Source organism: Leuresthes tenuis, unplaced genomic scaffold (assembly GCF_036924035.1).
Source record: "Leuresthes tenuis unplaced genomic scaffold, fLeuTen1.0.hap1 SCAF_17, whole genome shotgun sequence".
Classification (NCBI taxonomy): domain Eukaryota; kingdom Metazoa; phylum Chordata; class Actinopteri; order Atheriniformes; family Atherinopsidae; genus Leuresthes; species Leuresthes tenuis.
In genome coordinates, this window is record NW_027325371.1 from 2,163,897 (window position 1) to 2,187,146 (window position 23,250).

The 23,250-nt window shown below is 48.8% G+C and overlaps 1 protein-coding gene and 1 long non-coding RNA gene across 3 annotated transcripts in view; one reads left to right on the forward strand and one right to left on the reverse strand.

Annotated features, from left to right (window-relative positions):
- The window catches only part of LOC140273964 (uncharacterized), a 145,116-nt gene that overhangs the window by 103,744 nt on the left and 18,122 nt on the right, over positions 1-23,250 (reverse strand). The gene's annotated exons all lie outside the window — the stretch shown is intronic.
- nlk1 (nemo-like kinase, type 1) lies at positions 1,194-21,692 on the forward strand. 2 transcript variants are annotated; one of them, XM_072368521.1, is made up of 12 exons: positions 1,194-1,543; positions 2,388-2,812; positions 7,741-7,870; positions 7,949-8,004; positions 8,315-8,421; positions 9,151-9,236; positions 12,802-13,011; positions 14,445-14,546; positions 15,070-15,156; positions 15,248-15,446; positions 17,008-17,101; positions 18,286-21,692. In XM_072368521.1, the coding sequence occupies exons 2-12, from the start codon at positions 2,505-2,507 to the stop codon at positions 18,332-18,334; spliced, it is 1,428 nt and encodes a 475-aa protein (XP_072224622.1). In that variant the 5' UTR covers positions 1,194-1,543; positions 2,388-2,504; the 3' UTR covers positions 18,335-21,692. The 2 variants fall into 2 exon arrangements, with proteins under 2 accessions (XP_072224622.1, XP_072224621.1); XM_072368520.1 differs by having other exon boundaries at positions 1,194-1,539.

Here is a 23,250-nt window from a genome sequence, read left to right on the forward strand (position 1 = left end):
GTTCTTGTCTTTTTTGTTCCATTTTTATTAATTAACATCTCATTTTGCGTCTCCTTTTAGCCGATCTGTGTGCTTTGAAGTCATTTTTATTGATTTGTTTTTCTTTATGGTTGTATTTTGACCCAGTTTTATTATTTTTGTCTCTTTTAGTTTAGGATTTGTTGCCATTCTGTATCTATTTCCTTTAATTTGGTTGTTTTGCGTCTGATCCGAGTTATTTTCCTCTGTAAAATGTTGTTTTACGTCATGTTGCTTTATTCCATCTCTTTAACAGCCGTCTGTGTGGTCGTTTTATCTCTGTGTGGTCTTTTTGTGTCTCTGATCATTCTGGATCCCTTTGCTCACATTCAGTCTTAATTCAGCTTTTATTGATGGTAAATGTTATAATTGTTCTGTTTTATCCTTCAGGTGGGTCATCACAGTTTCTCCCACAAGTTATTTCTCATATTTTCTTCTTAGTTTGTGACAATCCTGCATCTCTGTGGTAGTTTTAAATCTCCTTATATATGTATTTATATTCTATTTGTCCTATTTTCTTCATTTTTATTGTGTAACAACTCATTATTGTCATCTTGCATCTTTGTAATGATTCTGTGAGTCTTTGAGGTCATTTGGTACCTTTTAGGGGTTGAATTTGTGCCTCATTTTTTGTTATTTTGTGGCCCAGTTTGAATATTTTTGTTTCATTTTGTTGTCTGTTTCCTTTGTGTCTTTTTGTTATTTTCCATCTTTGACTCCTTTTTGTTTTTTTGCCTTTAATTTACTTAATTTGTTCCTGATGTGAGTTATACTGTATTTATATTTATTGTGTAGTTTTCTTTTTTTTTTTTTGCTGTTTGTCATTTTCAGCTCCCTAATAACCCTGTGGTGTTTCTTTGTGGGAAGATTTTTCATCTCTCTGGTTGTTTAGCGCCAGATTTTGGACGATTTGCGTCTGGTGTCATTTTTTTATCTGCTGAATGTTGCTTTGTGTCTCATTTAGCTCATTTTTCATCTATTTGTGGTCATTTGCATGTCATTTAGGGTGTTTGGTCTCACATTGTGGTCACTTTGCATCTGTTTTGGTTGCTGTAATACATTATAAATCCCGGGATATGAGCTTTAGTGGCCTGGCCCTGTGCCTGGTCGGCTCACTGACTAATCTGTCCATGGTGGTATGAAGCTCCAGCAGGACTAGTTAACGTTGTTTACAGCGCAGTGGAAAGCACCACCCCTCCCCCATCCGGCTTCTCCAGCTCCTCCTACTTACAGCTAGCCTGCTAGCTGTAGCTGTTGCTGTAAAAGCGACCAGAAGTGCAACTGGGCTGCAGAACCGTGTTCATATAGAGCCTCCTGGATGAGCCTTAATACACAAAACACAGAAAACTGCTTTTATGGGACGCTGAAACGTCGGGTATCACGATGCGATGGACAGCAAGCGAGCAGCGGAGAGCTAGCTGCAGCTAGCTCCGGGAGATCCGGGGCGACAAGCATCTAACTGCTGTTTCGCCTTTAAGAGCCTGATTTTGTGCCATGTCATCAACCTATTCAACGACCTGGGTTTGTATGTTCTCATAAAATCAAATGGGGATTTCTCTGTTTTAAAAAGATTCAGGTCACCGTAGTCGTCTGATTATGTGGGTCACAGACATCGTTGGGTTAACTAGTTAGCTGGAACAGCTGGTTAGCACGGTAGCTGCTTATTGATTTCTTTTATTTCTTCAATTGTAAAGTTACAAATAGATAGACATATGCTTTGTGTTGGCGATACGTGCCCTGTAGATTTGGTGGTAAGGATTAATATCTGGTTGAATTTGATTTTGTTACACTGAAGCTAACTCGGTTGCTAGGTGGCTACTGTTAGCAGCTTCACTAACAACCAGCTCGATGCTAACAAAGGCATTTAAACTAGCTGGTTAAAGTTATTTAGTAGACTTCAGTTTAGCCTTTAACCCACATCCAGTTTAGTGTTAAATCAATTAATTTCCTGCTTCAAAACGCGTGTTTTTTAGGTGTCTGTTTGCACATGTTGGCTGAACAATCGAGCCTGACTCCGGTGTAACGGCAGGTTCTGTTCCCTTTAGATTCTGTGACCCGATAAGGATTTCTGGCTGTTTTAGATGGTGTCAGTCAACTTTTTGTACAATTTACGAACATGATGGCACCACCACATTTATAAAGAGCCACAGCTCTTAAAAGCTGTTTGACCCAACATTTCCACTCTGGTTATGAGTGTTTCACAGTGAACTGTCAGATTTGACAGCGAGTAAAAACACCAAATTTCCTCAGCGTGTGGGTCACAGAATCTGACGGTCACGGAATTTCGCGTTACACCTGCCGCGGTTGCGTCTCTTCTTCGTGGCCTCTGCTCCCTTGTTTACGTTACATTTCCCCGTGTCCACACGCAGGAAGCTGATGGGTCATGCTGAGTGAGGAGCGGTGTTTCCTCCGCGCCTAGCCGGGAGCAGCAGCAGCTCGGTTCCGCCCGCATAAAGTGGACTGTTTCTGGGTTCGGTGGGAGGAGGATGGCATTTCACGGCGCAGGCCGGCAGACTGTCTGTGGAGATTTGTTTCCGGGCTCTGAGCTGGGCCACAAGTATTTCTGTGTCAACTCTTCCTGCGGAGCTCCCTCCACGGGCCTCAGCGCCACACCGTGCCTGACTGGACCCACTGCCCCGGCGGGGACCCCCCGACACCCCACAGCTCTCGGAGGAAGCACCGGCGGCGGAGCGGCGGTGCCTCAGCCGTACAGTAACCCGGCCAGCGAGGTGCCCAGCCCGGCCGAGATGGAGCCGGACCGACCCATTGGTTATGGCGCATTCGGTGTCGTTTGGTAAGAAGAGGGGCCGAAACACATCCTACACTTTTCCCTTTTTTACTGACGTCTTATATAAGTGTAAAACTTTAGAAATGGTTCATAATCAGAGCTCCAGGCAGCTGGATGATGTTAGTTTCCATCATGTCAGCGTCTTAACTGCTTTAAGAGTTTGTTTCTGCTGGAAATGTGGAACTGAGGAAGAAAACACTGCTGTCATTAATGGCTGATTTGTTTTGTGTTTAAATCATTAATGAATTAATTTGAACACAGAAAAAGCAGAGAAGAAACGTGATAATTCTTCTTTCTGGAGTTGTCGTGTGGAACAAGTTTTGATTTATTCAACATATTCATGCATTGATTAGCTGTTCATACTTTCTCTGCATTTTCTCTGTTTTTTGTCAAAGTTTAGTTTGCAGTTAGCGATGACTTCTGTTTGTTACGGCCTGCTGAGCGCAGCCTGTACACCTGATTCTTACATTTGTAGTGGAACATTAATGAATTTTGACTTCCTGTGATTAAACAGATGAGGTTTAAAATGCGTTTACGGTCCAACATCAACCAGAAAACCAACTGTTTTCTACAGGTTTGGACCATTTAAACACAAAGTGGAAGAGAAAGCAGTTTATTCTGTCAGAATCTTTTTATTTCTGTGTTTCCTCTCTCTGAATTGATCTGAATGAGGATCAGCAGTTTGGTTCTGATGAGAAGAAGCAGGATATCATAAACTAAAAACTATATTTCTGATGAGGTCTCATAGCTTTGCAAAACAAATGGTTTCGTCTTGATTCCCTCAGAAAGAAGCAGTTGTTTCATTTATGCAGCCGGTCAGATTACCACCATAAAAGGCCAGCAGAAGAAGAGCACTGTTCAGAGGACCAAAGAAGAAGAAAGTGGAGGACTCGGTAGCTGTGGGTGTTGTTTTTGTGAGAAGTTGGAGGGAAAACATCCAAGGAGGATGGAGGATGGTGTCTTACATAATGCAGGAACAGACAACCAGAATAAATATCGGTGTAATGGCTCCAGAAGGAGCAGCTGTAGCTGACGGATGAGCATACATTTTGTTGCTGGACAGTGGGTGGAGGCATTTCTAACTCCAAATTAACCAGTGGGTGGCAGTAACGTTGGCATGTTGTGACTCCAACCACGGATGGAGACGAGCTTTATCCACCGAGCTTCATCTTGGTGGAAACATTTGGGTTTCCATCAACTATCAAAGCAGATCTGAAAGCACGAAAGAGAAATGTCAGTGAGACGAGTTTCCTTTTCCCCTCACATGTGCTTCAGGTCCTCTTCAGAGACTCAGGAACCAGCTCAACGTTAGTTAATTTATGCTGTTTCCATTCAGCTTTTCAGATTAATTTCTTCTAAACAAGAATAGAAGTGCAGTTGGTGCCTCCAGATGTTTCTAAACCACTGCTGGTTAAGAGCAGGGTTACAGGCTGGTTAAAGGCAGGGTTAGGGGCTGGTTAAAGGCAGGGTTAGGGGCTGGTTAAGGGCAGGGTTAGGGGCTGGTTAAAGGCAGGTTTAGGGGCTGGTTAAAGGCAGGGTTACAGGCTGGTTAAAGGCAGGTTTAGGGGCTGGTTAAAGGCAGGGTTAGGGGCTGGTTAAGGGCAGGGTTAGGGGCTGGTTAAGGGCAGGGTTAGGGGCTGGTTAAGGGCAGGGTTAGGGGCTGGTTAAGGGCAGGGTTAGGGGCTGGTTAAAGGCAGGTTTAGGGGCTGGTTAAAGGCAGGGTTAGGGGCCGGTTAAAGGCAGGGTTAGGGGCTGGTTAAGGGCAGGGTTAGGGGCTGGTTAAAGGCAGGGTTAGGGGCTGGTTAAGGGCAGGGTTAGGGGCTGGTTAAAGGCAGGTTTAGGGGCTGGTTAAAGGCAGGGTTAGGGGCCGGTTAAAGGCAGGGTTAGGGGCTGGTTAAGGGCAGGGTTAGGGGCTGGTTAAAGGCAGGTTTAGGGGCTGGTTAAAGGCAGGGTTACAGGCTGGTTAAAGGCAGGTTTAGGGGCTGGTTAAAGGCAGGTTTAGGGGCTGGTTAAAGGCAGGGTGAGGGGCTGGTTAAAGGCAGGGTTACAGGCTGGTTAACGGCAGGGTTACAGGCTGGTTAAAGGCAGGTTTAGGGGCTGGTTAAAGGCAGGGTTACAGGCTGGTTAAAGGCAGGGTTAGGGGCTGGTTAAAGGCAGGGTTAGGGGCTGGTTAAGGGCAGGGTTAGGGGCTGGTTAAAGGCAGGTTTAGGGGCTGGTTAAAGGCAGGGTTACAGGCTGGTTAAAGGCAGGTTTAGGGGCTGGTTAAAGGCAGGTTTAGGGGCTGGTTAAAGGCAGGGTGAGGGGCTGGTTACAGGCAGGGTTACAGGCTGGTTAACGGCAGGGTTACAGGCTGGTTAAAGGCAGGTTTAGGGGCTGGTTAAAGGCAGGGTTACAGGCTGGTTAAAGGCAGGTTTAGGGGCTGGTTAAAGGCAGGGTTAGGGGCTGGTTACAGGCAGGGTTACAGGCTGGTTAAAGGCAGGTTTAGGGGCTGGTTAAAGGCAGGGTTAGGGGCTGGTTACAGGCAGGGTTACAGGCTGGTTAAAGGCAGGGTAAGCGGCTGGTTAAAGGCAGGGTTACGGGCTGGTTAACGGCAGGGTTAGGGGCTGGTTGAGGGCAGGGTTACGGGCTGGTTAACGACAGGGTTAGGGGCTGGTTAAAGGCAGGGTTACGGGCTGGTTAACGACAGGGTTAGGGGCTGGTTAACGGCAGGGTTAGGGGCTGGTTAAGGGCAGAGTTAGGGGCTGGTTAAAGGCAGGGTTAGGGGCTGGTTAAAGGCAGGGTTAGGGGCTGGTTAAAGGCAGGGTTAGGGGCTGGTTAAAGGCAGGGTTAGGGGCTGGTTAAGGGCAGGGTTAGGGGCTGGTTAAGGGCAGGGTGAGGGACTGGTTAAGGGCAGGGTTAGGGGCTGGTTAAAGGCAGGGTTAGGGCAGGGTTAGGGGCTGGTTAAGGGCAGAGTTAGGGGCTGGTTAAGGGCAGGGTTAGGGGCTGGTTAAAGGCAGGGTTAGGGGCTGGTTAAGGGCAGGGTTAGGGGCTGGTTAAGGGCAGGGTTAGGGGCTGGTTAAGGGCAGGGTGAGGGACTGGTTAAGGGCAGGGTTAGGGGCTGGTTAAAGGCAGGGTTAGGGGCTGGTTAACGGCAGGGTTAGGGGCTGGTTAAAGGCAGGGTTAGGGCAGGGTTAGGGGCTGGTTAAAGGCAGGGTTAGGGGCTGGTTAAGGGCAGGGTTAGGGGCTGGTTAAGGGCAGGGTTAGGGGCTGGTTAAAGGCAGGGTTAGGGGCTGGTTAAAGGCAGGGTTAGGGGCTGGTTAAAGGCAGGGTTAGGGGCTGGTTAAGGGCAGGGTTGGGGGCTGGTTAAGGGCAGGGTTGGGGGCTGGTTAAAGGCAGGGTTAGGGGCTGGTTAAAGGCAGGGTTAGGGGCTGGTTAAGGGCAGGGTTAGGGACTGGTTAAGGGCAGGGTTAGGGGCTGGTTAAAGGCAGGGTTAGGGGCTGGTTAAGGGCAGGGTTAGGGGCTGGTTAAAGGCAGGGTTAGGGGCTGGTTAAGGGCAGGGTTAGGGGCTGGTTAAAGGCAGGGTTAGGGGCTGGTTAAAGGCAGGGTGAGGGACTGGTTAAGGGCAGGGTTAGGGGCTGGTTAAAGGCAGGGTTAGGGGCTGGTTAAGGGCAGGGTTAGGGGCTGGTTAAGGGCAGGGTTAGGGGCTGGTTAAAGGCAGGGTTAGGGGCTGGTTAAGGGCAGGGTTAGGGGCTGGTTAAGGGCAGGGTTAGGGGCTGGTTAAGGGCAGGGTTAGGGGCTGGTTAAGGGCAGGGTTAGGGGCTGGTTAAGGGCAGGGTTAGGGCAGGGTTAGGGGCTGGATAAAGGCAGGGTTAGGGGCTGGTTTAGGGCAGGGTTAGGGGCTGGTTAAAGGCAGGGTTAAGGGCATGGTTAGGGGCTGGTTGAGGGCAGGGTAAGCAGCTGGTTAACAGCACCATGCATGCTGTACCTCGATCCCTTGTGGTTTCTCTCTGTTGGCACCGTCTACTTCCTGGTCCAAGTCCAGGACAGGAGCTGTGGGGGATGGGCACAGCTCTTCTAACATAGCCATGCTGGAGATGTCTGACCCAGACATCATCATCTGAGCGTGCTGCCTGCTTTTACTGGTCAGACTTCTGTTGAAAACACCTAAATGTACTGCTTATAACCTGTTTATTAACTCAGTGTTATCATGCTGCTGCCTGTATATATTTTACAGTAATTCTGCTGCTGTAATGTAGTCGCAGAAAGTAAAAGAAACTAGGAACCCTGGGATTAAAATCGGCTGCAGAGGGCGGCCTTGTGTTGCCAGATCTCTGGAGTTCGACTGCGCTGCTAATCTGAGGATCATCCAGGATTGGCTGCCTCATCCTCCCCAGCTTCATTACTCTCCTTGTCCTTTTCTGTCTGCACTAACCAGCCTCCTCTCAGTCTCTATGAACACGGGTCAGACGGGTTATGAAGAAGCTCAGCCATCCGTTTACTTATCGCACATCTGCACCTTTGAGCAACGGTCTGCCAAGATCCAGACCTTATTTTACCTGATTCTTCCAGGTCAAACCCAGCTATTTGTCCCTCACAGGCTGCCTGGTCACACAGCATTAAGTCTGGGGGAGGAGATGTGAGTCCACACCTGGTCTGTTTGTGCTCGCTGCAGCCTTATCCAGAGTTAAGTTATGAGATCATGGTGTGGATGTGAACCTGTCTGTCAGGTTTTGGCGTTCCTGTGGCCCCATCATCCACCTTTCTCAGAGCAAAACAGACGTCATTGCCTGACTCTGTTGGGTTCAGGCTGCTTGGAAGTTTTAGGAGAAGCTCAGAGAAAGATGGAAGCTTTGTTTCTGTGAAGAGAAGGTTTATCAGATTATTAAAGCCATTATTACGCCACTTTTTCATCCACTCTGGCCTGAAACGTGACTGAACCGCCTGGTTGTTTGCAGGTCTGTGACTGATCCCCGGGACGGTCGGAAGGTGGCTTTGAAGAAGATGCCTAATGTCTTCCAGAACCTGGTCTCCTGCAAGAGGGTGTTCAGAGAGCTGAGGATGCTGTGCTTCTTCAAGCATGACAACGTAATGAGCAGAGGGGGGTGAGAGGCTCCGGATCAGCTGGTGAAATCACTCTAAATGTTTGCTGCTGTCTGTTTGCAGGTGTTGTCGGCTCTGGACATTTTGCAGCCTCCACAGATCGACTGCTTTGAGGAGATGTATCCTTTATCAGCTGAAAACGATGAGATCAGGAGTCCCGGGTCGGTTTGGCGTTCGCTCAGACTCACCACCTTCATTTACTTCCTCCCATCTGTCCCACTTTCCCCTCATTAGCTGCCCTCCTTTAATTCTCTTAAATTAGCTGCTGGTCTGCTCTGAGTCGTGGCTGCAGATGTGCAGCTGCTGAATGTTTAATGTGGGCAGTTCATATGTAAAGAAAGCTGCTCGGCAGCTGAAACTGAGGCCTGTGCTCGGAGGTGCTCATGTAGGCGGAGGTCCATCTTTCCTTGACAGCCAACCGCCTCGCAGCTACGTGATCACAGAGCTGATGCAGAGCGACCTCCACAAAGTGATCGTGTCTCCTCAGCCTCTCACCACCGACCACATCAAGGTCTTCCTCTATCAGATCCTCCGAGGTGAGACCATGCAGCTTTGTGAGGGTTTAGCTGATTCAGCCCAGATTCACACACATGTTGGAGTGTAAACTGACTGACTTCAGCCTCCAGATCTGCTGCATGAACTAGTTTTGTAGCTTTTATTTTGTAAAGTGTAACAAAAACCAGAGATTCTGTGCTAAAAAAAGAATATTTTCAGAGTATTAACAGATCTGCATCCAGCTCAGGCTGCAGAAGCTTCAAACCGAGGCCCAGCAGCCTCAGTTCTGCTCACCGAGCTTCAAACCGAGGCCCAAAAGCCTCGGTTCTGCTCACCGAGCTTCAAACCGAGGCCCAGCATCCTCGGTTCTGCTCACCGAGCTTCAAACCGAGGCCCAAAAGCCTCGGTTCTGCTCACCGAGCTTCAAACCGAGGCCCAAAAGCCTCGGTTCTGCTCACCGAGCTTCAAACCGAGGCCCAGCAGCCTCGGTTCTGCTCACCGAGCTTCAAACCGAGGCCCAAAAGCCTCGGTTCTGCTCACCGAGCTTCAAACCGAGGCCCAAAAGCCTCGGTTCTGCTCACCGAGCTTCAAACCGAGGCCCAGCAGCCTCGGTTCTGCTCACCGAGCTTCAAACCGAGGCCCAACAGCCTCGGTTCTGCTCACCGAGCTTCAAACCGAGGCCCAAAAGCCTCGGTTCTGCTCACCGAGCTGTAAACAGTAGAGATGATTCCCCTAAAATCAGTTTTAACCATGAAAATGTCTCTGTTCAGGTTTGAAGTACCTGCACTCCGCTGGGATCCTGCACAGAGACATCAAGCCTGGAAACCTGCTGGTCAACAGCAACTGTCTGCTCAAGGTGACGCTGAACTCCGTCTGTTTCTGTGCCGCTGCCTCTCAAACAAAGCTTCTACCCCCAGGTGGAAAAGTTGGCGTGTGGATAAAAGCAGAGTTTGACGCGTTGCAACAAACATGGTGAATAATTAAAACTCATCCTGAATCATGGAGCTGAACATCCACCAGGGAGACGAAAACGAGGCTCTGTTTGGGTTTGTTTGTGTCAGATTTCACCTTCTTCAGCATCCGCGACCCAGTTTGTCTTAGTTTATGAAAAATTTGCATTAATTTGCATCTTTGCAGAGAAATCAGACCAGACTTAGATAACTGAAAGATAAAAAAAGCAAAGCCAAAGTCTCAGATCCATGAGATAAAGAAACGACCCTCTGGCATAATCTGCAGCTTTATTCCAACATAAATGTTGAAGCTGCCGTTTAAACTGACCAGATGTGCAGCAACTCACTGAGACGGCAAAGAAAAGGCTGGAATACTTAAAGGTAGAATTATTCCATGTTTAGAAGCGTCAGATTGGTCTAAAGCCTCTGACTCTTCACCAGATTTCGGGTAATTAACTCCAACATCATCCTTCTGAGGGGCTGCAGCCACATCTGAAACACTATCTTTAGATTAAATTAGATCAGATCAACCCTCTGAATCCCGTTAAAACACTCCAGACTGTCAGCAAAGTGATTTAAAGTCATCCCAGACCTTCAGAAAGGCCTCAAGATTTCAACATCAGGAGGCAAAACAGTGTTTCTATGTCAAGATGCAGACCTCACACCTAAATACACCCAAAATATCCAGTTACTGACTCGCTATAAGTTTTAAAGGTGACATATTGTGTATAAACTCCTCCTTCCTGTTCCTGGGAGCATATATCGGGGCATCTGACGTGTATAAACTCCTCCTTCCTGTTCCTGGGAGCATATATCGGGGCGTCCGAAGTATATAAACCCCTCCTTCCTGTTCTTGGGAGCATATATCGGGGCGTCCGAAGTGTATAAACCCCTTCTTCCTGTTCTTGGGAGCATATATCGGGGCGTCCGAAGTGTATAAACCCCTTCTTCCTGTACTTGGGAGCATATATCGGGGCGTCCCGAAGTGTATAAACCCCTTCTTCCTGTTCTTGGGAGCATATATCGGGGCGTCCGAAGTGTATAAACCCCTTCTTCCTGTACTTGGGAGCATATATCAGGGCGTCCGAAGTGTATAAACCCCTTCTTCCTGTACTTGGGAGCATATATCGGGGCGTCCCGAAGTGTATAAACCCCTCCTTCCTGTTCCTGGGAGCATATATCGGGGCGTCCGAAGTGTATAAACCCCTTCTTCCTGTTCTTGGGAGCATATATCGGGGCGTCCGAAGTGTATAAACCCCTCCTTCCTGCTCCTGGGAGCATATATCAGGGCGTCCGAAGTGTATAAACCCCTCCTTCCTGTTCTTAGGATCATATATCGGGGCGTCCCGAAGTGTATAAACCCCTCCTTCCTGTTCCTGGGAGCATATATCGGGGCGTCCGAAGTGTATAAACCCCTCCTTCCTGTTCTTAGGATCATATATCGGGGCGTCCCGAAGTGTATAAACCCCTTTTCCTGTTCCTGGGAGCATATATCGGGGCGTCCGAAGTGTATAAACCCCTCCTTCCTGTTCCTGGGAGCATATATCAGGGCGTCCGAAGTGTATAAACCCCTTTTCCTGTTCCTGGGAGCATATATCGGGGCGTCCGAAGTGTATAAACCCCTTCTTCCTGTTCCTGGGAGCATATATCGGGGCGTCCGAAGTGTATAAACCCCTCCTTCCTGTTCCTGGGAGCATATATCAGGGCATCTGAAGTGTATAAACCCCTCCTTCCTGTTCTTAGGAGCATATATCGGGGCGTCCGAAGTGTATAAACCCCTCCTTCCTGTTCTTAGGAGCATATATCGGGGCGTCCGAAGTGTATAAACCCCTATTCCTGTTCCTGGGAGCATATATCGGGGCGTCCGAAGTGTATAAACCCCTCCTTCCTGTTCTTAGGAGCATATATCGGGGCGTCCGAAGTGTATAAACCCCTTCTTCCTGTTCTTGGGAGCATATATCGGGGCGTCCGAAGTGTATAAACCCCTTCTTCCTGTTCCTGGGAGCATATATCGGGGCGTCCGAAGTGTATAAACCCCTTCTTCCTGTTCCTGGGAGCATATATCGGGGCGTCCGAAGTGTATAAACCCCTTCTTCCTGTTCTTAGGAGCATATATCGGGGCGTCCGAAGTGTATAAACCCCTTCTTCCTGTTCCTGGGAGCATATATCAGGGCGTCCGAAGTGTATAAACCCCTCCTTCCTGTTCTTAGGAGCATATATCGGGGCGTCCGAAGTGTATAAACCCCTTCTTCCTGTTCTTGGGAGCATATATCGGGGCGTCCGAAGTGTATAAACCCCTTCTTCCTGTTCCTGGGAGCATATATCGGGGCGTCTGAAGTGTATAAACCCCTATTCCTGTTCCTGGGAGCATATATCGGGGCGTCCGAAGTGTATAAACCCCTATTCCTGTTCCTGGGAGCATATATCGGGGCGTCCGAAGTGTATAAACCCCTTCTTCCTGTTCCTGGGAGCATATATCGGGGCGTCCGAAGTGTATAAACCCCTTCTTCCTGTTCCTGGGAGCATATATCGGGGCGTCCGAAGTGTATAAACCCGTCCTTCCTGTTCCTGGGAGCATATATCGGGGCGTCAGAAGTGTATAAACCCCTTCTTCCTGTTCTTAGGAGCATATATCGGGGCGTCTGAAGTGTATAAACCCCTATTCCTGTTCCTGGGAGCATATATCGGGGCGTCCGAAGTGTATAAACCCCTATTCCTGTTCCTGGGAGCATATATCGGGGCGTCCGAAGTGTATAAACCCCTTCTTCCTGTTCCTGGGAGCATATATCGGGGCGTCCGAAGTGTATAAACCCGTCCTTCCTGTTCCTGGGAGCATATATCGGGGCGTCAGAAGTGTATAAACCCCTTCTTCCTGTTCTTAGGAGCATATATCGGGGCGTCCGAAGTATATAAACCCCTCCTTCCTTTTCTTGGGAGCATATATCGGGGCGTCCGAAGTGTATAAACCCCTTCTTCCTGTTCCTGGGAGCATATATCGGGGCGTCCGAAGTGTATAAACCCCTATTCCTGTTCCTGGGAGCATATATCGGGGCGTCCGAAGTGTATAAACCCCTTCTTCCTGTTCCTGGGAGCATATATCGGGGCGTCCGAAGTGTATAAACCCCTTTTCCTGTTCCTGGGAGCATATATCGGGGCGTCCGAAGTGTATAAACCCCTTCTTCCTGTTCCTGGGAGCATATATCGGGGCGTCCGAAGTGTATAAACCCCTATTCCTGTTCCTGGGAGCATATATCAGGGCATCTGAAGTGTAAAATCCCTTCTTCCTGCTCCACCAGCAGGTGTAAAACTCCCCAGAAACACACCCCTGAGATTTATTTAGTTCCTCGTGTGACTCCTTAAGTCCCAAAGACCTCAGAAAACTGTCATATTGTCAAAAATGCAGAAAAAGTCACCTTTAAAGCTGAGTTTGGAGGGTTAAAGGCCACGCTGACACCACCTGTCTTTGCTCAGATTTGTGACTTCGGCTTGGCACGTGTGGAGGAGCCCGACCCATCGCGTCACATGACCCAGGAGGTGGTGACGCAGTACTACAGGGCGCCGGAGGTGCTGATGGGCTGCCGGCACTACGGCTCGGCCATCGACGTGTGGTCAGTGGGCTGCATCTTCGCAGAGCTGCTGGGGCGGCGTATCCTGTTCCAGGCCCAGAGCCCCATTCAGCAGGTGAGGCACGGCGGTATTTAGGCTCCACCCACTGAAGGATTCTGACCACAGGCTGCAGCTTAAAAACAGTCCGAGGGAAAGGTAGATATTCAGGGTGACCCAAAGTTTAGGAAGATAACACTTCTAATCACCTAATTTGCATGCGATGACATCACTGATGACGTCACTGCAGCTTGGATTGTGCAAGTTGTCGTGAACGTTGGACTTTGAACACACTTCCACGTGTTTTTCTTTTGTTTTTGATCCTTTTCTGAGTTTGTGTGAACATCTGTGACCAAAGCTGTCGCAGGTTCTGGTGTTTTTCATGTTTGTCTGATGTTTTCGGAGGAAATGACCCAGATGTGGCAGAAACATTGTGAGTTTAGGGTTCCTCTGTTGGCTTTGTTGGGTTTTAAATTCAATTCAATTCATTTTTATTTATATAGCGCCAGATTACAACAATTGTCATCTCAAGGCACTTAAGTAATAAAGTCCAATTCAAGCCAATTGGAATTCAATTCATTGTAATCATAATCCAATTAATTCATATGGAGCCAATTAAAAAATAATATCCTAGCTAAGGAAACCAACAGATTGCACCGAAACTTTAGTTTTCCCTTCTGCCTGTTCTGTTATTAAAGATGAACCTGGCCAAAGAGATGGATCCTGACCAGGATGGTTTTACGCTATTTAAAATGATTGAACGTCTGCTGTGGGGTTACCAAGGGAAGCATCTTATTCCTCTGATCTTCACTGGGATTTACCAGAGCTGCTCAGTAACTGGAACCTCGATCAACCAACCAGGTCTTAATGCAGAGAGTCGGACGATGGTCATCAGAAGTAGGGAGGATTGTGAAGGAGCGTGTGTTGAATACTGGGGACGTTTCATAAGGGATGATATGCTGATAGGAAGGTTAAGACAGTTCGTTCTAACCTGTGGAACCACGCTGTGTTTTAGTTTTATGGAACGTCAGGAAGAATCAGTGAAAAGTCTTTAATCAGATCCTGATTCTTCAGTGTTTGAGTGGCAGAGAACTGGTGTTTATATCTGTCAGTTTCATCTGTTCTCAGAGTCCAGAAATCATCAGTGAGGAAGAGGGAAAAAAGCTCAGTGGGCTCAGCATCTGTCCCATCTGTCTGCTCCACAGCCAACAGCCCCCCCCCCCCCCCCCGGTTCACTTCATCAGTACTCGGAGAAACCCAGTCCTGCTGACACAACATGGAGTTATTGACAGCGTAGCCTCCAGCGCCCCCCTGTGGTGGCCCCACAGCTGATTTGATGGAAACATGATTGATTGATGGTGTTTTTGTCTGTTCTTGGTGAACAGGAACCTGAGTGTGTTTGAATGTTGGTGTGATGTGTGGCAGGAACTCTGCAGAGTGAAATAACAACGAGTTTCCTTTTTAAAAGAGAAGAGGTTTCACCTCCATTCAATCCTTCTTCTCTGCTCCAGCTGGATCTGATCACAGATCTGCTCGGGACGCCGCCGCTGTCGGCCCTGTCGTCGGCCTGTGAAGGAGCCAGAGCCCACATCCTGCGGGGCCCCCACAAACCGGTACGTCACCTGCTGCCTCACCCGTACCTGAGCTCAGGTGTTCTCTTTACAACCTACAGGTTCACCTTTTCTGCTTTCTGCCTGATATTCCTGCTGTGTCCTCATCAGGGCTCCGAGCTCGTCCATTTTATCCCCCAGAGATCTCACATTTCCCCTGATGATTAAAGGAGGAAATGCTTTAAACTTCAACACCGAAGCCTCCACACGTTTTTAACCATAGAAGGGACAGAAAATGTCCTGTGAGCTGGTGCTTTTGGCCTTTTTTCCAGAATACTTTAAATATCTGGAAGTTATTTCTGATTTGCTGCAGGTTAATTAAGTTAAAGTAAAACATGTATTTCCTCCTGTACCTGCTGAAGCTTGTAATATGAAGAGTTTTAGCTTGAATAAATGCTGTTTTCATGGTTTCTTCTGATGATGGAGCGGTTCTGTTCCTCCTCTGATGACATCACGACGCTCCTGATCTCAAAGCAGAAACTGTCGTTGCTGGTTATCGGACATGAGTTTGTCTTTCTGTCCTCAGCCGTCGCTGTCGGTGCTCTACATGCTGTCGGACGGCGCCACGCACGAGGCCGTGCACCTGCTCTGTCGCATGCTGGTGTTCGATCCTGTGAGTTCAGCCGGCATCTCCTATCTGTTCATGAGTGAGAAGTTCCTGCCTGGTCCTCTAATCGGTGGTTTTCTTCTTCTTCTGTTTCCAGACTAAAAGGATTTCTGGCAGCGACGCGCTGTCCCACCCGTACCTGGACGAAGGCCGTCTGCGTTACCACACCTGCATGTGTCAGTGCTGCTACTCCGTTCCCAGCGGGCGAGTTTACACCCGCGACTTCGAGCCGGTCGCCGAGCGGCCGTTCAGCCACAGCTACGAGAACAGCCTGCTGTCTGTGTGGCAGGGAAAAGGTGATAAAACTGAGCCCAGAGCTGTTTCTGTTTCTGTATTTATCAGACGCTTTTATCCAAAGCGACTTATAAAGAAGATATAACAGCTTTATAAAAAGCTAACAATAAGCTACATAGAAGGAACCCAGGAGTCCGACTCTGTCAGAGGGGACAGAGTAGAGATAGGGTGCAGGCAGAGAAGGAAGTGCAGAAAGATAAAGAGCAGAGATAGAGGGGGTAGGGAAGTACAAGGTAAGTGCTGGGATAGGAGATGCTCTCTGAAGAGCTGGGTTTTCAGGAGCTTCCTGAAGATAGACAGGGACGCCCCTGTTCTGGTAGCGCTCGGTAGGTCATTCCACCATCGTGGGACGACACATGAACAGAGTTTGGATTGTCTTAGGCGTGGTGTAGGAGCTGCTAGACGACAATCCTGGGACCAACGGAGGGACCCAGTTGGGACAGAAGCCTTTGCAAGAGCATTCAAGTAGATGGAGCCGTTCCATTAAGCTCTTTGTAGCTAACATCAGGGACTTGGATCTGATGCAGGCGGCTAAGGGCAGCCAGAGGAGCTCAATGAACAGAGGGGGGACGTGTTCTTTTAGGCTGATCCAAGACCAGACGCACCGCCGCGTTCTGGATCATCTGCAGAGGTTTCACAGGCTGGAGACCAGTTAGGAGAGCAGTTAGGAGAGCAGTTAGGAAACCAGTTAGGAGACCAGTTAGGAAACCAGTTAGGAGACCAGTTAGGAGAGCAGTTAGGAGAGCAGTTAGGAAACCAGTTAGGAAACCAGTTAGGAGACCAGTTAGGAGACCAGTTAGGAGAGCAGTTAGGAAACCAGTTAGGAGACCAGTTAGGAGACCAGTTAGGAAACCAGTTAGGAGAGCAGTTAGGAGAGCAGTTAGGAGACCAGTTAGGAGACCAGTTAGGAGAGCAGTTAGGAGACCAGTTAGGAAACCAGTTAGGAGACCAGTTAGGAGACCAGTTAGGAGACCAGTTAGGAGAGCAGTTAGGAAACCAGTTAGGAAACCAGTTAGGAGAGCAGTTAGGAGAGCAGTTAGGAGACCAGTTAGGAAACCAGTTAGGAGACCAGTTAGGAGACCAGTTAGGAGACCAGTTAGGAAACCAGTTAGGAGAGCAGTTAGGAGAGCAGTTAGGAAACCAGTTAGGAGACCAGTTAGGAGACCAGTTAGGAGACCAGTTAGGAGACCAGTTAGGAGAGCAGTTAGGAAACCAGTTAGGAGACCAGTTAGGAGACCAGTTAGGAGACCAGTTAGGAGACCAGTTAGGAAACCAGTTAGGAAACCAGCTAGGAAACCAGTTAGGAGACCAGTTAGGAGACCAGTTAGGAAACCAGTTAGGAGACCAGTTAGGAGACCAGTTAGGAGATCAGTTAGGAAACCAGCTAGGAAACCAGTTAGGAGACCAGTTAGGAGACCAGTTAGGAGACCAGTTAGGAGACCAGTTAGGAAACCAGTTAGGAGACCAGTTAGGAAACCAGTTAGGAGAGCATTGCAGTAGTCAACTGGCTGAAAGCTCCTCACACTGCAGATGGAGCTGTAATTACTGCTTCTGTGCTTCCAGAGCTGATCCATCGCTTCATCACGGAGCACCAGCAGGGCAAACGGGTGCCGCTGTGCATCAACCCTCAGAGTGCCGCCTTCAAGACCTTCATCAGGTGACGGCTTCACTCTTACTTCAAAATCTCTTTTGAAATATGAAAACCGAGAGAAACGAGCAGGAAAAATGTTCAAATTGAAATCTTTTTGGTTTTTATTAGTTTGAAACGCTTCTTTTATAATCGTATGAATTCATTCTGAAACGTTTATTTGAGCAGAAACTTGAATAACTCCACAGCTGATTTATTCCCCCGTCCTTCAGCCTTTTGGGGTAAATCTAATCAGTCGATGAGGTTTTCTTGCTCAGATGAGGCGGCAGCAATGAAAGCCTTGGCCTTGTTCTGTAAAACATGCATATTACACTCTTCCAGTGAGAAATATGCGTTTGTTTGAGTTACAGCCGGGTGTTAAAACAAGCCGAGCTGCAGGAAACATTCAGTTTGAATACTCACAGGTTCATCAGGTTCTGTCAGAAGTCCGTATCAGTCTTTATTCACATGCTGAACGTTTTCTCTTCTGGTGTGGAAATGGTTCAACATTAAAGGCGAACCGAAGCTTTAAAGGTTAAGAACAAGGAGTGCAGGAAGTACTCGATCCACTGGACCACGTTCCACGAAATCTTCCTGCTTAAAGACAACGTTTAAGCGTTAGCCACCTGATGTTGGAGCATCAGCTGCTGTCAGAGCATTTAGTTCCTTTTAAAGTGTGTGTTGGAGTCAGAAAAAACAAAGATCCGATGCTGGGGAGTTTATTCAGGAAAAAAAGAAGTAAACTAGACTAATTTCTGGAAAAACACTCTTTCATTCAGGCTTTTGTTCACTGATATTCTGGGAAAAAAACTGCCCGGCAACAGCGGTGTCACACCCAGTACTTCTCCCCTATTGGCTTGGTTTGGAGCCGGGTGTCACATGTGTTCTGAGGCCGGATCAAACCGGTTCCAGCCGGTACCGGCAGTTGTGTGTCAGTTTATATTTTCATAATACGCTCAGTTTAGTATATTTTAACACTATTTTTTTACTTTATGATAATAAAATGAGTAGATCAGATGAGGAAAGAGCACAGGCTGAGATGAGATGTCTGTATACTTTTATTTAACTTTCAATCTGGACACGACGAGACTTTTTAGAATGTTGGAGTCTGTTTATTCGCCGTTTTGGCGTCTCTTACGTGCGGTTGTGAAGATCTAAACGTTGTGTAGCGCTTTAACGCCGGCGCCGTCTTAATGCCTCTTCTGCGTCCTCAGGTCCACGGCGTGGCACTCCTCCAAGGTGTCCAGGAAGGAGGAGAGATGAACGCTCTCCTCTTCATGGCGAGGAGCGACGGCAGTCCGGGAGGATTTCATCGGCCGTGGCGTCTGAACATACCGAAGAGTTTGGGTCTCCTTTTTTCTTTTCTTCTTCGTCCGGAGGGGAGGGGAAACGACACGCCCAACCACAACAGACCACCTCAAGAAAACGATCTTCTCCCAGAATATGAAACTTTACCGACCCGAACACGTGACGCGCGAGACGTTTGCGGTGCTGAATCAGAAAAATAATGCTGCTCTTGGACAGAAAAGGACTGAACTCGGTACTCAGTGTGTAGAGACTTTCAGGAATTATGCTTTGAACTGTTTGCTAGAATCGATGCTTAGTTGATGTTTGAAGTCATTCCTGCCCCGTGCAATATGGTTGAAATCTAAAAAGGAGCGCTGAATGCGGGCGGCGTGAACCCTCGGAGCGCCCTCATCCCTCGTCTTTTACTTTATCCGAACATTTGGACACTTGGCTCACTGTGTTTTCGTCTCGCGGCGACAATAATGCAACCTACCAGATGTAGCAGCTTTAACCAACCGGTGTTTCTGCTTTCCGTTGTTTCCCGGCTGGAGTTTCCTCCCGCTGCCAACAGCTGGATTTTACTTTGAAAGGGACGACAGGAAGTGAGACCTTCAGTGTTTTAGTCGTCTGAACCCGTGTTTGCTGATGGAAGGACGCCAAACCTTTGGTTTCCTGTCGCCGTCTCATCCCTCCTCAGAGTTCCAGTGTTTTCGTTTCCCCGCCCAGCGCCTCGTTTGGTTCCAGCGGCGAGAGGAAGCAGCAGCGATGCCGGGTTTCCTCTTAAGTTATTAGAAATGAGTCTCGCTTACCTCAGACCTTTGAAGACGAACTGAAATAAAACGCTGAAGGACGTTGGCTGTACCTCGCGCTCGCCTCTCAGCACGCCGCTCGGGTCGGGTTGAGGTGGGATGCTGCTGCTGTTCCTTTAATTTTGTCTCCTTTAAGGCTCAGGTGTGCTGTTGTAGACGATGAACTGTAGAACGCCACGAAAGGACGCTCCAGTGTTCATCCTGCTCATTTTCCATCGAAGGTCCAGGAACTAAAGGTTCCAGGCGAGGCGTTCAGGCGAGGCCTTCAGGCGTGGCGTTCAGGCGAGGCCTTCAGGCGTGGCCTTCAGGCGAGGCGTTCAGGCGTGGCGTTCAGGCGAGGCCTTCAGGCAAGGCCTTCAGGCGAGGCCTTCAGGCGTGGCGTTCAGGCGAGGCGTCCAGGCGAGGCGTTCAGGGACCGCGCTGGCGGTTCTTCTCGTGTTCCTTAAAGCTTTTAGTTTGACGGGTGATTTCCACCTGTGGAACATCAAAGTTCTGCTTTCAGAAGGTTTCAGTGTTCAGAACACGAAGAACCATCAGCCCGGTCCTCCTCTCAGAACCGGTTCCATAAGGCTCTTTTTTACTGTCTCAGGAACCTTTCAGTTGGCTGTTTTTGGGCTGATTTGGAGCTGGTTCCCCTTTCTGAACCTGTTCTTTTCCAACAAAGTGGCTCCACTTCTGGCTCAGAACCAGAACCATCTTTATGTTTCCATCACCAGAGCTCAGGAACTGCTCAGCAACTGCTTCTAACTGGGTCTGAGAGCTCGGTGTCTGGTGAAACCCGACTACGGCCCGGTTCCACGAAGGTTCTAAACCCGCTCGGAGCTGGTTGCAGTTGGCTGAGAAGGTGTAAATAAATGAGGGTCGGCTGGTTCCACAGCTGCAGGCTCGTCCTGACGTGTTTGTTCAGCAGAACCGGGTCAGGAACCGTGGAAACGCCCCACAGCTCCTGGATCATGTTCTGAGAGCTGGAGGCGCCGCAGACGGCGTCCCCACCGTCTGACTTTCAGAGCTCTGTTTTTATACTGACCCTGAACCTCCAGAGGGCGGGGCCCCTGATGGCGGGCCCTGTACTGACCCTGAACCTCCAGCAGGAGGGGCCCCTGTACTGACCCTGAACCTCCAGCAGGAGGGGCCCCTGATGGCGGGCCCTGTACTGACCCTGAACCTCCAGAGGGCGGGGCCCCTGTACTGACCCTGAACCTCCAGAGGGCGGGGCCCCTGATGGCGGGCCCTGTACTGACCCTGAACCTCCAGAGGGCGGGGCCCCTGATGGCGGGCCCTGTACTGACCCTGAACCTGCAGAGGGCGGGGCCCCTGATGGCGGGCCCTGTACTGACCCTGAACCTCCAGAGGGCGGGGCCCCTGATGGCGGGCCCTGTACTGACCCTGAACCTCCAGAGGGCGGGGCCCCTGATGGCGGGCCCCTCCGGCTGCTGGACGGAGACCTTCTGGAAGCCCTGAACCTCAGCCGGTCCTCCTCTGGGCCGCTGTGCCGGCTTGTATATCTGCATGTGTATATTTCTTAGCCCGTGGCGAGCGTTTGGGTTTGGATGCTGTGCGACGGTTGAGTCCGTCGGCGAGATCGTGGTCGTTTATTTAATCGGTTAGGAGGTGATTTTCTTGGATTCTTTTTGTTTGTTGTGATGGAGTTAGCTTTTCCGTTTTCCTTCTCCTGGAGTCCGAAGGCCTTGTTTCCGGGCAGCGAAGCTCACACAGGTTCTGTTCGTCTGGCTGTGGTCACATGACAGAAACGCTGCTGCTGTTTGGTCTAAAGCGCGTCCTCGGCTCAGCAGACGTGTCAGACCCACGAGCTGCTGCTGCTTTCTGTGGGGGTGCCGCATCAGCTCCCCCCCGTCGCTGCGGGCGACCCTGCAGACCAAGGCTGGCCTCTGATTGGCTCGTTTGCAGCTCCCTCAGCAGCTGCGTTCTGGGAGCAGCCCAGCGTGCTGCGAGCACCTCCACACGACCACGAAAGCAATAATCCCACTTTGAGGTTCCGAGCCGCCACAAACGGCTCCGGCGCCACGAGTCGAGCCGCCACAAACGGCTCCGGCGCCACGAGTCGAGCCACCACAGCGGCTGCGTTTTGATTTGAGGCACAAACCGTGTGACTTTCAGGTGAAGCTGGAAGCAAACGTCACTTCTGGACTCCTCCCCCGTGGTGGTGTTAGCGCGGCCCCCCGGGTTAGCGGCCGTTGTTGAGTAGACGACCCGCGTTGGGTCTTTCCCCTCCCCGCACTCTGTCCGGGGCTCGGGCCGCCGGTGCGGTGGCGAGCCGCGGCTGAGCCTCTGTAGACGTTAGATCGTTTCCTGCTCAGAAAAGAAACTTGATGTGTTTATTCTTCTTATTCTAAATATGAAACTGATGTTTTAAACTGATGTTTTTTGTCTTTGTTTTAGCTAAAAGTTTTGTTGTTTTTTTTATTTTTGACTTGTGTTCCCGACAAATACTTGAATTTCTTAAAAATTGTTTAGTTTCAGTAGTGAATGACCATAAATAAATAAATGGACACTGGATAATATTCCTCAGCCGTCTGATTATTTGTGATTTATTTCAGAAAAGAAAAACTCTTTTAATTCATGAAGCAAATCGTTTGAAGATTTAATGTTTAACTCATTTATTTATGTGCATCCAACTTTAAAGTGGATATTTCTAAGAAAATCATCAGTTCTGATCAGCTTCATTTCTTCACATATTTTATATAAAAACAGGAAGCAGCTGCAGAGATTCACTGAAACATGTTCAAACCTGAACATAAACCCAGAATCTGAGGCAGAAACAGAGTTTTTTCTCAGTTCTCAGCAGCTTTAAAGTGAATCTCTGGTCTGAGCTCCTTTATTCTCCAACACAGCCTGAACCCTCTGAGACAAGCTTTCTGTCATTTCTTTAAGGAGTCTTCAGGAATAGTTCTCCAGGCTTCTTGAAGGACATCCCAAAGCTCTTCTTTGGATGTGGGCTGCCTTTTGTTCCGTTCTCTGTCAGATGATCCCACACTGCTTCAATAATGTTGAGGTCCGGGCTCTGGGGAGGATTCATCCCTCCATAAGACCTGTTGCCACTGATTTTCAGTCCACTTCTTGTGTCATTTGGCACAGCTCAGCCTTTTCTCCCTGTTTCCCTTCCTTAAGAACGGCTTCTTGACAGCCACCCTTCCATGGAGACCATTTCTGATGAGGCTTGGGCCAACAGTAGATGGATCAGCTGAAGGTCCAGATGCATCTCTCAGGTCCTGTCAGGTCACAGCTGGATTTTTTCCTCTTTCTTAAGGACATCACTTTCAGATCCTGTTCATCTGCTGGAGATAGTTTTTTAGGCCTGACACTTCTTCTTTTGTCCTCCACTTGTCCAGTTTCCTCAAATGTTTTAAGGACACACTGCACACCATGCTGAGATAGGCCAAGTTTTCAGCTAATAGCTCTTTGGGAATCACCTTGTTGCTGCAGAAATCCTATTTTCTGTCTGTCAAACTGTGTTTTCTTTGCTGTTTTTCATAGATGCAGCTAAAGAAATGGGAACAAATGATGTGTCTTTGTGACAAAGAGCCTAAAGATCCAGTTTAAAATGGCTTCTTTGCTAAGTTGTCTGTTCTGTGTCGACACAACACTGGTTCATCCCTTGAGTTAGGAGCCTTTTTTATGCCTGAAGGGTTCAAAGGTCAGAGTTAAGTGGCTGAACAGAGAAAAAACACATGAAAATACTGAAGAAGAAGGACTGAAGATGAGGGAAAAAGCAGAAAATGTCCAAAGAAAAAAGTCAAATTTACCTCTGATATGAGTTCATATGTGGTCCTTTTATTCACTCTAAGCTGCTTTATTCTTCCAAACCGCCTCAGTCTTCTGTAAAGTTTAAACGTTGAGGAAGTTTCAGGGATTTGTCTAAACATCCAGAACTTTGCTTTGGACTGATTCTGAGACATCAGGCTGCAGCTCAGTCACCTGTGGTCAGTTTCTAAGGAGAGAAAACCTTTAAAAGGAGCTGAGAGCTGCTTTCTAATCACAGGAACTGGCTTTATTCCCAGAAGCAGGCAGAAACGCAGCTTCTCTCCTGGATGAAAACTTCCACATTTCATTGATGCTTCTGTC